This window comes from Vulpes lagopus, chromosome 5 (genome assembly GCF_018345385.1).
Source record: "Vulpes lagopus strain Blue_001 chromosome 5, ASM1834538v1, whole genome shotgun sequence".
In the NCBI taxonomy this organism is placed as follows: domain Eukaryota; kingdom Metazoa; phylum Chordata; class Mammalia; order Carnivora; family Canidae; genus Vulpes; species Vulpes lagopus.
Window position 1 is genome coordinate 96,737,015 of NC_054828.1, and position 12,327 is coordinate 96,749,341.

Genomic DNA, 12,327 nt, shown 5'->3' on the forward strand with positions numbered 1-12,327 from the left:
GGGAATACATATCATGATATTTATAATAAACATGCAGAAAATTAACAAATAGTACTCTTTTTGATAGGGTTGTATGAACAAAAATATTTGGAATTCACATCTCTAGGCCATAGGTTCTCAAAAGGAAAAGAGAGAGGGGTGTACAGGAAGAATTTTGGATGTTGACTTAACTGGATGTGGCAGTTGGTGGATGGTGGGACAAGATCAGGAAAGAATAAAAAGTGACTCAGATTTCATATTGGGATGACGTTTAGGTGGGAAGACATGGTGCAGAAATGATGTCTAAAGGATGAGGTGGTTTGGGAAGATGAGAATGAGGTGGATATGGATGGGTATCAGTGCATGTTGGTCTCTCAAGATGACCCATTGTATTTCTGAATGGAAGATTCTTGGACTACTTGACCCTCTATCCTGGAATCAGCCACTCACATCTCAGGATGAGGTAAGTCCTCAGGCTCTAAATAGAAGTTAGTGTTGTGATTTTTGCCCCTCTCCTTGGTGAGAATGACAGGATGTCCTTCCATTTTGGAAGTGCCTATGAACCAGTCAGGAAAGGAGACAGATTGAAAGACAGAGGTGGAACCCTCCCTACTATGGAAAAAGAGAAACGGCTTCTGTGCTTTCTTCTCCCGGTACATATCCATGATCTTTTTCTCCTAGGATTAGGAAAAAAGGCTTATTAGAGAGGATTACTGAGAGGAAGGGTCTAAACTAACACAGCTCTGAGAGTACCTGCCTTCCCTGAAGGGAGGGAAGAATGCCAAGGACACAAGCAGATGAAAGAACACAGGTGTCAAAACAGGCAACCTGCTGGTTCCCAATAGCTTGACTCCACTCCAGGATCCCATGACACCAAGTGCTTCTGATTCTAGGAGACAGCACTACCTTCCCTGAGAATAGAGGCAGGCTTAAGTCTCTTTTATGGGTGCTCCTGGTGGGCACTCATCTGCTGGTGTAGGCATCTCACAAGATTCCCAGCCTCCAAGTAGGCTGACATCTTACAGCTTTCATCATAACCAGAAGGATTCACTTCATAACTACAAATGCTACCTTCAGTATAGAGACCATAGGCAAACAATCCACAAAATCCAGACTAAAAATCTCTTCCTTGTCTCCTATGCCACATAGTGGCCTTTGCTTATGTGGAAGCAGCCCAGCATCTTGGAGGAATTTCTGGGAAGCAGTCAAAGAAAATTGAGGATGGAGAAGCCACCATTACTTGGCCTTTTCAACACATTCTCGTGGGTGTATTCTCTGGCTTTGGAGAATGCTCTCACATTCAAATGAGTGTAACACCCATGTCAAAAGTAGCACTTGTTGACTAGGGGGTCAGCCAAGTCACATTTCTTTCCTTAAACTGAACAACGCAGGATTGAAAAAAATGTTATTTTTATTCAGTGATATGTTACATTAAATAAAAAGGGCATCATCTCCCAATGCTTCTCTCATTAGCTGTACAACCACTCACCTTTAGCTGCAGAGAAGGCTGGCCCTGAATTTCTGCACAGAAGAGACAGAGATGGTTGCCCTTGATTCCCAAGTAAACTGGATTGCCTTTTCCTGCATCATGGAATTCTTTGTCTGTACATGTTGTTAAATCAAGACTGACTGGAAACACAAGGAAAAATGGAAACAGGTAGCATGCTCTAAGAAGCAGAAAGGCCAGTCCTTCTGGCCTGACACTCCTCCCAGCCTAGGGGGGATGCTGAGCTGTCAGGACTCCCCCAAAAGGCTCCTCCCATTTGCCATGTAGCTGAGACCCTTCATTCATTATTATCTGAAGCCCATTTTCATTTTTCTTACTTGATATATCAGACCTCTAGTTGTTACCAAGGCATATTGCATCCCAAAAATAAAAATAAAATTCCCCACCACATTTGCAGCTAAATTTGATCACATGCTGAAGCTGTAACCCATCAGATAAATGTGGAAGTGTTGTGCGGGATTTCTAAGAATGTACTTTAAAAGGAGTTGACTCAGCTGGGAAAAGCTCCTTTCTTATCCCCCAGGTCCTCTTCCTGCCAGCCTCAAATACTTGGATGATGGTTGAGGAGAACTTGAGCTTGGTGAAGCAGAAAGCTAGAATCCTTGGACAATGAGAGTATCATGGAACCACCACATTGGCCTCAACCTACCTGGTCAGGCTTCTTTTTCATGAGAAAGCAATAAATTTTTTAGTTAAGTCCCAGTTATGTGGGTTTCCTGTCTCTATCAGCTGAATTTAATTCCCAACGAATTTAGCCTGGGTGTTCTGCATCTATCCTTCTGGGTAGGGGGCCAAGAATTCTCCAGTCAACTCTCTTTATTGAATGCCCACTCAGGACAAGGCTGCATGTGAGCATCAGAGATTTAGCTGAGGATATGAGAGACATTGTCATTGCCCCCATGGAAAATGAAACCAAAAGATGTAAGCAGAGAAATGACCAGAATCACAGTAAATTGCAATGCCTACTTTGGGGCAAGTGTCCAAAGTCTGGGACAGCAGAAGAGCCGATTTAGATAGAGAAATCAAGAAAGACCTCTCTGCAGAGGTGAAGTTCAAACCAAGATCCCAAAGTTAAGAGGATGCTAGTAAATGAAGATATGGAAATAAGGTGCTAGAGGGGATCTGAAAGAAGAGTGTCACAGGGGAAGAACGGATAAAGGACCTTATGTGGCTTTGAAAGAAGACTGGTGCCCCTGAGATCTCCCCACTAGCCCCCACTTCCCACCTCCAAAACACAAACATATGGGAATGATACTTTTCAATTAACATAGTTCAAAAGGCAGAAATCTCACAGAGGAAGACATAGACATGGCCAACAAGCACATGAGGAAATGCTCTGCATCACTGGCCATCAGGGAAATACAACTCAAAACCACAATGAGATACCACCTCACACCAGTGAGAATGGGGAAAATTAGCAAAGCAGGAAACCACAAATGTTGGAGAGGATGTGGGGAAAGGGGAACCCTCTTGCACTGTTCGTGGGAATGTGAACTGGTGCAGCCACTCTGGAAAACTGTGTGGAAAACTGTGTGGAAGTTCCTCAAAGAGTTAAAAATAGATCTGCCCTATGATCCAGCAACTGCACTGCTGGGGATTTACCCCAAAAATACAGATGCAGTGAAACACCGGGACACCTGCACCCCGATGTTTATAGCAGCAATGTCCACAATAGCCAAACTGTGGAAGGAGCCTCGGTGTCCATAGAAAGATGAATGGATAAGAAGATGTGGTTTATGTATACAATGGAATATTACTCAGCCATTAGAAATGACAAATACCCACCATTTGCTTCAATGTGGATGGAACTGGAGGGTATTATGCTGAGTGAAATATGTCAATCGGAGAAGGACAAACATTATATGGTCTCATTCATTTGGGGAATATAAAAAATAGGAAAGGGAATAAAGGGGAAAGGAGAAAAAATGAGTAGGAAATATCAGAAAGGGAGACAGAACATGAAAGACTCCTAACTCTGGGAAACGAACTAGGGGTGGTGGAAGGGGAGGTGGGCGGGGTGTGGGGGTGACTGGGTGATGGGCGTTGAGGTGGGCACTTGACGGGATGAGCACTGGGTGTTATTCTATATGTTGGCAAATTGAACACCAATAAAAAATAAATTTATATTAAAAAACATAGTTCAAAAGGTCACTCTTAATGCTTTGTAGAGAATGGATGAAGCTACACAAATGAAGAGGGAGGAAGCACAGTGAGAAGGCAATAGCAGTGGCCCAGGTAAGAAATGATATTATCTTAGAAATAAGGCATATTTTGCACACAGATTCATCAGTCTTTGCAGGTGGATTGAATAGAGATTGAAGCAAGGATGCCTCCTGCACTTCTCGCTCGAGGAAATAGGTGATAGTAGTACCATTCATAGAAATAAGGAAGACTAGGCTCATCAGCAGTTTTGAGAAGACAGATGCATAGTTCTGCTTGGAATAGATGAAGTTAGAGATGTCTGAGGGGACACTGAGAGGATGTGGATAGATTGTTTAGAGGGGACTTCTAGGTTGGAAGCATAAATGCCAGAGTGATAGACACAATACATCAATGAAAGAGGCCAGCTGCCAATCCCTTTAGAGGGGTTGCATAATGATTGCAGACTGAGATCTGAGGATCCCCAGCATTTGGAGATTTTATAGAGAAAGTGGAGTCAGAAAGGAGAATGCCAAAGAGAAGCCAGTGAACCACAAGAGGATGTTCCTACAGAAGGAGAAGATGGGGGGTGGTTCAGGAAAGAAGGAGTTATCAATTATGTTGACTGTAGCTGAGGAACCAAATAATGTGAGGACAGAGGAGTGTATTTGGAGACCTTGGGAAGAAGAGCTTGAGAGAACAGTTCAGAAGTCAGGTTGTTTCATGAAAGCATGAGCAGGAGATGAAGTAGAAATAAGTTGTATAGCCAGTTCTTCTATGAAGTTTGGCTGCGACTGGTACATAGAACGGTATGGTAATTGGTAGGTGGGGGTGGGGGGAAGAGTGGTAGTAGGAATGGAATGTGGGAATCAAGAGAAAGTGTTTAGTATTAACTTAGAAATATTATATTAGAGCATGTCTTTCAGTGTAGAAAGGGTCCAGTAGGCAGACAAAGGTGGAGTATGGAGGGAAGAGAAGAATTAAATCAAACACTGAAGTCCTAGCAAGAGAAAAAGAAGCTGAGATAGATTGACTTTTGCTGGGAGCAGAGAATATCCTCCATTGTTAGAAGAGAGGATACTGAATTAGGAACATGTGTTGTTTTGGTGGTGAAAAGATAATCAAGTTTGATTCTGGAGACATAGGTAGTGATAGTTAAAATTTAAAGGAGAGAAACTCCAAGGAGGTCAACTGCTGTCTAAGTGGACAACCCCTTATTATCTGAAGACATTTTCTCTTGGTAAGAACTGCCAATCCCTTGCACCCTCACTTCTAGATGCAGGGTTTCCTCTCTGGAAGGGAACATTCTTATCCTTTCTGTGAGCATTGGGCTGCCACCCAGAAGTAAGAGAGGCCCTGGCCAGTTCATGTAAGTTTGGCCCCATCCCCAGTGGAGGTGGTGTCCCGTTTAGAGGCAACAGTGGCTTTGATTGTCACTCACCAGGTTTGACATTTCTGCTAAAAGGAGTTGCTATTAATGAATTTTCTTTCAGGACCCACACCATTTGTAGAGAATCATAAACACCAAAGATTCTGGGAAATTCTACACCTGCCAGAAGACAGAAAAGCATGAAACACATATGAGGTTATTATAAACTTCAGGACATAATAAGAAAAGAGCTAAATGGTTCTGAGATTTTTCAAATGCAGACTTTCTAATCTCAGTATTTTAGCAAAAAATAAGCGCATCTGTAAGCTGAGTAAATGATGGGGGCCTTTGTACTCTATTGTCTATGGTGAAGCAGAATGGAGATATTTTCAAACTGGTTTGAAATTCACCACTCACTTTGTGGGGTGGCCATGATAGCTTCTGAGCTTCCTTAAAGGGAACAAGGTAGATCAGATGATGAAGAGAAGGTTGTCAGCAGCTGGTCTTGCTGGGGAAAGAAAGAAGGAAAACATGTCACCCACTTCTCACCCACCTATACCCTGGAATTTTACATCAATTTTTTTTTTAGAAAGCTGACCCAAGATCCTGTCCCAGATGCATATTTGAGACTAAGGAGGGGGGTTTTACAAGGCCAGAAAACCCCAAATAGAAATTCCTATCTCTGGTGTGACTGGGTAGTCCTGGTTCTCCAGATTCTGATGCCCTCCTGTGATCTGTGATTGTTAGGAGGCTCCAGAACATTACCTTAGCCACTGTTTGGTGCAACAAGTCTCTGGATTTAAAGGAAGGAATGGAGAGGAGACTGTGCATCTATCTTCATTCTAGCTTCCCACACTGCTGGTGAGTCACCACTAATTCTGACTTCAAGCTTCAACATGACTAAAGTGGCAGCAGACCTGCCTCTCTGACCCTCATCTTCCCCCATTCTTTATCCAAAGAGGCATCACTTGGAGCTTGTACATGGACATTTACAAGCTCCATTAGGTGTTCTGACTGTCAGGGGCATATGTCCCTGAGCTTCTGATTAGGAAACTAGGACAGCTCCCCATGAAGGCCACAAACTTCCCATAGTTAGAGCCAGTTGTTCATATCCCTCCCTGCTGCAGGATCCTCACGGCCTGATTCAATAGTTATCACTGGACAGGGAGTAAGAAAATCACTACCTGCCCTCTTGAAAGAAGCCCTAGCTCCTCTAATACCCTGTGCCTTCCACCAAGGGCCCCCCAAGGCTCCCCAAGGCTAGTAATAGAGCAGTGAAAGAAGACCCCCCACAAATGGCATCTGAGGTGAAGTTACCTTTGTCCAAGAGATGCTCTTGACCTGGGATCCAAAGTTAAGGTTCTATCTGCATCAAAGAGCTCTGGAAAGCTGTCTAGGACTCCTAGTTCTTTTACTGAAAAGGAGACACCAGGGACCTAGAGAAGATCAAAGGTCAACAGGCTTCATGACTTCAAGCTGTACCTGTAATCTGTTATTATGGACTATGGCTTCCTCTGGACTGAGGTGCTCTGACTGACTCCAACAGGTCCCAAGCTTTTTATCCACACAGGGAAGGAAGGAGGTTCTGCCTCACTTGGGCTGGGACTGCCTGGCATTCAAAATTTGCTGGTTCCTGCTGCCAGAGATTTCAGTGAGTATTTATGTAAATGTCAAACAAGCACAGCTATGACTTTTCTATTCACCCTGAAAAAGTAGGGCATGCTAAGCCTTTAAGAGCAACAGCCAGGAAATATAGTCATCAACACCAAGTTTGAGGAAAGAAACATTATGGGATTGCCCCCAGGACTGATGACTGGATTCTGTTGCCACAAAATGACATACTGGAATGTTATTCCTGGGGGTAGAAGCCCCAGGTAGGTTCAAGATAGGCTAGGGAAGGGATGGGTCCCCTAAGACCTGTGCAGCTTGCAACTACTCCTGGTCTACAGTCACCATAGTCTCTGCCAATCTCAGACCAGGTAAAAATCCCCCAGTGTATGCTTCCCCAGGTTTTCAGAGTCTGTGTACATGCTGCTTCTCCACTCAAGAGAGCCACACCTGGGCAAAGTCAGCAACTGAGCATCCTGCCCATCACAAACTAGATCACTGCCCTGGATTATTGAGAAAGGAGCCTGGTTCCCAGATGCTACAGCGCTCTCAGCTATTAGACATACATTAGGTCCTCTGTGAAGGAAAGTTGAGGCAATGCCATTGATACTCTTCCCCAATCTCCTCAGGCCAATTGAGTTCAGTGTCACTGTGGCAGTTCCCAGTACCTGTCAGCTTCACACCTCAAGGATATTCATCTCAATGGTAACCTCAGTCAATGGGGGAAGGAGCTGGTGGATAAATGTCCTAGTGTCCTCAGCTTCTAGTGAGACAATGGTAGGGTTTCTCAGGGAGAATCCACACTAAGATAGTTAGTTTAGTGTTCAAAAGCCAGAGACTTGGGATGCCCACGTGGCTCAGTGGTTAAGCATCTGCCTTTGGCTCAGGGTGTGATCCTGGAGTCCTGAGATCAAGTCCCATAGCAGGCTCCATGCAGGGAGCCTATGCTCTCTCTGTCTCTGTGTCTCTCATGAATAAATAAATAAAATCTTTTTTTAAAAAAAAGCCAGAGACTTGTATTCAAAAGATGTATATTCATAATTAGGCTTTGTAACTTTCAGACTTATGTCCTTAGCAGAGTCCTTTCACATCTCTGATCCTCAAATGACTGTTATATGAAATGCATCGTACCTTGTTGGATTATTGTGTGGGTTAAAATAGAGTATGCAAGGCTCCCAGTACATGACAGCTTCCTGTAACAACTGGCCTATTAAGTCTCCTATGTCTGTCACCAGACCCCAGATCAGCCTATTTCTCTCTACCAGTCTTTTTGCTTTGACAATCAATTGATTATTCTAGCTCTTGACATTTGTGCTACCTCATCAGTGTACCTAACCACATAAAAACAGTCAAGTTCACACTGTATACACTTCCCAGGGATTCTCACTGCACAATGGGATATAAAAGGTCATTATGGTCTTGTCCTGGGTAGCCCCAAAGTCATTTCCTCAAGACTGTGGAATCATGAAGCACCCACACTTAAATGTGCAATGGTGTTTCTGAGTCAAAACTAGGATTCAGAATCAATCTGCGGCTAGGATGAGGAGTTGCCCTAGGTATCCATTAGCATGAGTTGGTTTCCATGCTCCAAGAAGAAAATCTAGAGCCTATGGCATCACCCCCATAGTCCTGAGATAGGACCAGACCCACTTGAATATCTTGAGGAGAGGGGTTCAATGTCCTACTATAAGGTACAAAGAAGCAAATATTCAGAATACATTGGTATGGATGCTGTATATATTAATGCAAACACATTCAGGACCACAGCTAATAAGATATGGGTCCTTTCATTTTTTTAATAATAAATTTATTTTTTATTGGTGTTCAATTTGCCAACATACAGAATAACACCCAGTGCTCATCCCGTCAAGTGCCCCCCTCAGTGCCCGTCACCCATTCAGCTCCACCCCCCACCCCCCTCCCCTTCCACCACCCCTAGTTCATTTCCCAGAGTTAGGAGTCTTCATGTTCTATCTCCCTTTCTGATATTTCCTACCCATTTCTTCTCCCTTCCCTTCTATTCCCTTTCACTATTATTTGTATTCCCCAAATGAATGAGACCATACTTTCAGAATCATCCTTTCATCCTGTAAATACATGGAGCTCCGTGTAGCCAGTGCCATTAGTTGAGGTGATGGGGGCTTTGGTGATACCAGATAACCTGATACCTCTACTTATGTCTCCCTACTATGAAGGTACACCCTTTACCACCAAGGTGGTGAATGATCCTGAGATGAGACACTGGGTCAAACATGTGAAGGAAATTTCTGTGTAAGAAAAGAGCTTCATAAGAATAAAATCTAGCGATATAGCCTTCCTTCTCTCTTCAGGTAGCCAGAACGGGATCCAACTTGAGATTTCATTCCTTTGTCCACCCACATCTAACCTTTACTACTTCAGGTCAAGGTCTAATATGGTCACCTCAAGTGACCATATTATGGTCAAGTTCTATAAATCCTTCCCGACTTCTATAGCACAATTCCTATCATTCAATTTAGCTTTTGTTCACATGTTGCCAAGTTACTAGATGTAACAGTCCTTGTTTTATATATCCTCAATATTCAAAGTGTGATCTGTGGACCAGTAGAATTGGTATCACCTGGAAGCTTGTCAGAAATACAGATTCTCAGGGTTTATCTCAGACTTACAGAATCAGGATCTGAAATAAAGGAGCATTAAAACCTCTATATGTTCTGTGCTGATATAACATACACACATACCATACTCTAGTTACAGAAGCACCAAAAAGGAGGGAGGGGCCAGGACTCAGAGCTGTGTAGGACTGGGGAGGGGACAAGCAAACCAGATCTAGATGCACCCTCACCTTTCTCTGGGGCACATGAAGTGGGCTGTCTTGGCACTGAACAAAGGGGGGAAGGAAAGATATAAAAAAGAAGTAATTCTTGAAATGTTGTGGCAATGGAAAAGCCCTCTGGAGGATTTTCACTTTGAGTATTCACAGCTTGATTGAGCCAGGGACTCTCAAACTGTATTTGGTTTAATGTAGACCAAACACTTTGCACCAGAAACAAAGAGAAAGCCTCTTTAGAGGAGGGCAGAACCACTTAAATAATTTTGCAAAGGCAACAACCCACAAGTAACTGAAGATTACCAGGCATACACATAAACAAGATCACAAGAACAAGAACCCCAAAAATAGACAAAGCAAGATAGCAGAAACATACAAAGACATCAGATTTTGTATTTTTATACACAGAGCTTAAAACAAATATCCTAACCATATTTAAGAAGCAAATAACAAATATGGATATATTTTTCTAGGATAGCAAACTGAAAAGTGGCAGATTTGAAAGAGTTAAACAGCATCTCTAGAACTATATAACACAACAAATAAAATCAAATAAACCAAAATTTGTATTTAGCAACAGACAACATACAGCAGAAGAAATATTAGAGAGTACCATTAACAATCTGATGGTATAGGAATTTCTAGCACTTATTGCCTCCTAGAAATGTCAGTTTGAACAATTATTCATACGTAAAAATACCTTTACAAGAGCTAAGAATTCCAGGTGAAGGATGACAGCACCTGAGTGGAGCATAGAAATATGAAAAGATGCATTGAAAAAAAGGGTAGGAAACGTAATTTCACATTACTGCCATTACCAACCCAACCAACCAAGCCAAGGTAGCCCAGCATGGAGAGAGACATCCACCTTATGGGAGGAGAGTGAAGTAAGGAGCTGACTTCACAGTGAACTCCACCATCAGCCCACACCAGCACCAGACTGACTCATGTGGCCTTAATCTCTTGCCCTATCTGAGCACCAGACCAGTTCCCATGGCCCTAGACTTTTGGTAGGCTCCAACACTATCAGTCTAACCTAGCATTGGGCAGACCCCCCACAAACTCAGGCTCCAGGCAGCCTCCTGCTAATCCAGGAAACCCTCCCTAACATCAGACCCTAGGCTACCAGCTTACCCCAGCATGCAGGCCAGCCTTCATAAACTAGACTCCAGATAAGCTCCCATGGAATGAGGTTCCTGGCTTGCCCCAGTTCCAAGTTGGTACCATTGACCCCAAGATCCAGGCAGTCTCTCGTGGATCCAGCCACCTAGGGTACCATAGCACCAGCCCAGACCCCATGGCCTCAGGCTCTAGACAGGTTACCCCCATAAACCTGGCTCCAGGTGGGTTCCCATGGATACAGGCTACCAGCCCACATCAGCACCAGGCTGGTCTCTAGAGCCCCAGTCTCCAGACCAACTCCCATGACCCCAGCCTCCAGGCAGGCCCCATGGATCCAAACTCCAAAGTGGTCCCCATGGCCCCTGCAGCCACAGGCTACAGACTGACTCCTATGGACCCAGGCTTCAGGACTGCCCAACTGCTACAGTGGCCTCTATAGTTTCAGCTTCTAGGCCAGCTCCCATGAAGCCAGGCTCCAGGGCCATCCCAGCACCAGGACAGCCCTGTGCACCCAGACATTAGGCCCATCTACAGACCAGGTCCCAGGTCTACCACTATAGACAGGCACTGGGCATATGAACCCAGTGGACCCAAGCACCAGGTCTGCCCACCTGCTGACCCAGGTACCAGACCTGCCTATCTGAGAACTTCAGCAGCAAGCCCACCCAGAATCTCTGGATAAACTAACTGGTAAAGCCTGTGCCTTCCAAAGCCAGCCTACAAAGATTGAAAAAAGCGCCTACTTCCTTAAATGTGCAAACACCAATAAAGATCACAAAGATCACAAGCAATAAGGAAACATGACACCACTAAAGAAAATTAATAAAGCTCCAATGACTGACCCTAAAAAAATGATGATAAATGAACTGTCTAAGAACACTGGAGAATCCTCTTAAAGAAATTCAGTGAACTACAAGAACACACAACTAGACAACAAAAAAAAATGTGCATCAGATAACCACCTTACTTTGTACTTCTTAAACTTACACAACGTTATATGTTAATTATATCTCAATAAATCTGGAAACCAAAAAGAATAAGAGAGAATTAATAAATTGGAAAATAAATTAGAAGAAACACAAATTATAGCACAGACACAGGATAATAGAAAACACAGAAGAGGGTGTAAAAGATGTGGGAAATAAAGTGAGGAAGCTCATGGCATTTATTGGAGTCCTAAAGGGAACAAGAAAGTAGGACAGAGGCATTATTAGAAGAAAGAATTGCTGGCAACTTCCTCAAACTGATGAAGACACCAATTCACAGGTTTAAGAAACACAATAAATCCCAAGTAAGGTAAATAAAAAGGAGTCCAAATCAGACTGAAATTGCATGAAACCAAATAAGCTAATAAGAGCAACAGGTCATAAAAAGGCATTATTTTCAAGGAAGCAAAAGACTGACAACTAACTTCTTAATGACAACAATGGAAGTCAGAAGACAGTAGAATGGTATCTCGAACATGGAAAGAAAAAACTTGCAATGGAATTCCACACTGCAAAATTTCTTTCCAGATTAAAAGCAAATCAAAAACCATCTCAGATAACGTAAATTCATCAGGCAGAAAGGCTCACTCTGGGGAATAATAAAGAAGGTGTGTCAAGCAGAGAATTCTCTATAGCAGAGAATTATATGCTTTTTTCAGAGATAGCTCTTCATGTGTTACTGAGCCCTCATAGAGAAAGAAACACTTATATATGAGGCACTAAGTGATGATCCAAAACTGTCTGTTTTGATTTGAATTATGTCAGACTATCAAGCAATAAAGTTAGACACATGCCCAGCAGTTGTTCA

At 43.2% G+C, this 12,327-nt stretch overlaps 1 protein-coding gene across 1 annotated transcript; it reads right to left on the reverse strand.

Moving 5' to 3' along the window:
* Positions 1-336: 336 nt before the first annotated feature.
* Positions 337-5,427, reverse strand: IL36B (interleukin 36 beta). The gene is made up of 4 exons (XM_041756993.1): positions 5,412-5,427; positions 5,067-5,174; positions 1,469-1,608; positions 337-656 (listed from the first exon to the last, which is right to left on the reverse strand). Exons 1-4 carry the CDS (start codon positions 5,425-5,427, stop codon positions 426-428), a joined length of 495 nt encoding a protein of 164 aa, XP_041612927.1. The 3' UTR covers positions 337-425.
* Between the last annotated feature and the right edge of the window lie 6,900 nt (positions 5,428-12,327).

Bases quoted from the DNA above. Each gene is read 5' to 3' on its own strand.
- IL36B (XM_041756993.1), bottom strand. The intron at 1,609-5,066 runs GTGAGTGACAAT...TTGTGTTTCCAG, and splicing joins TAGCAGAAATGTCAAACCTG to TCAGTCTTGATTTAACAACA. The intron at 657-1,468 runs GTGAGTGGTTGT...TCCTAATCCTAG, and splicing joins AGCCTTCTCTGCAGCTAAAG to GAGAAAAAGATCATGGATAT.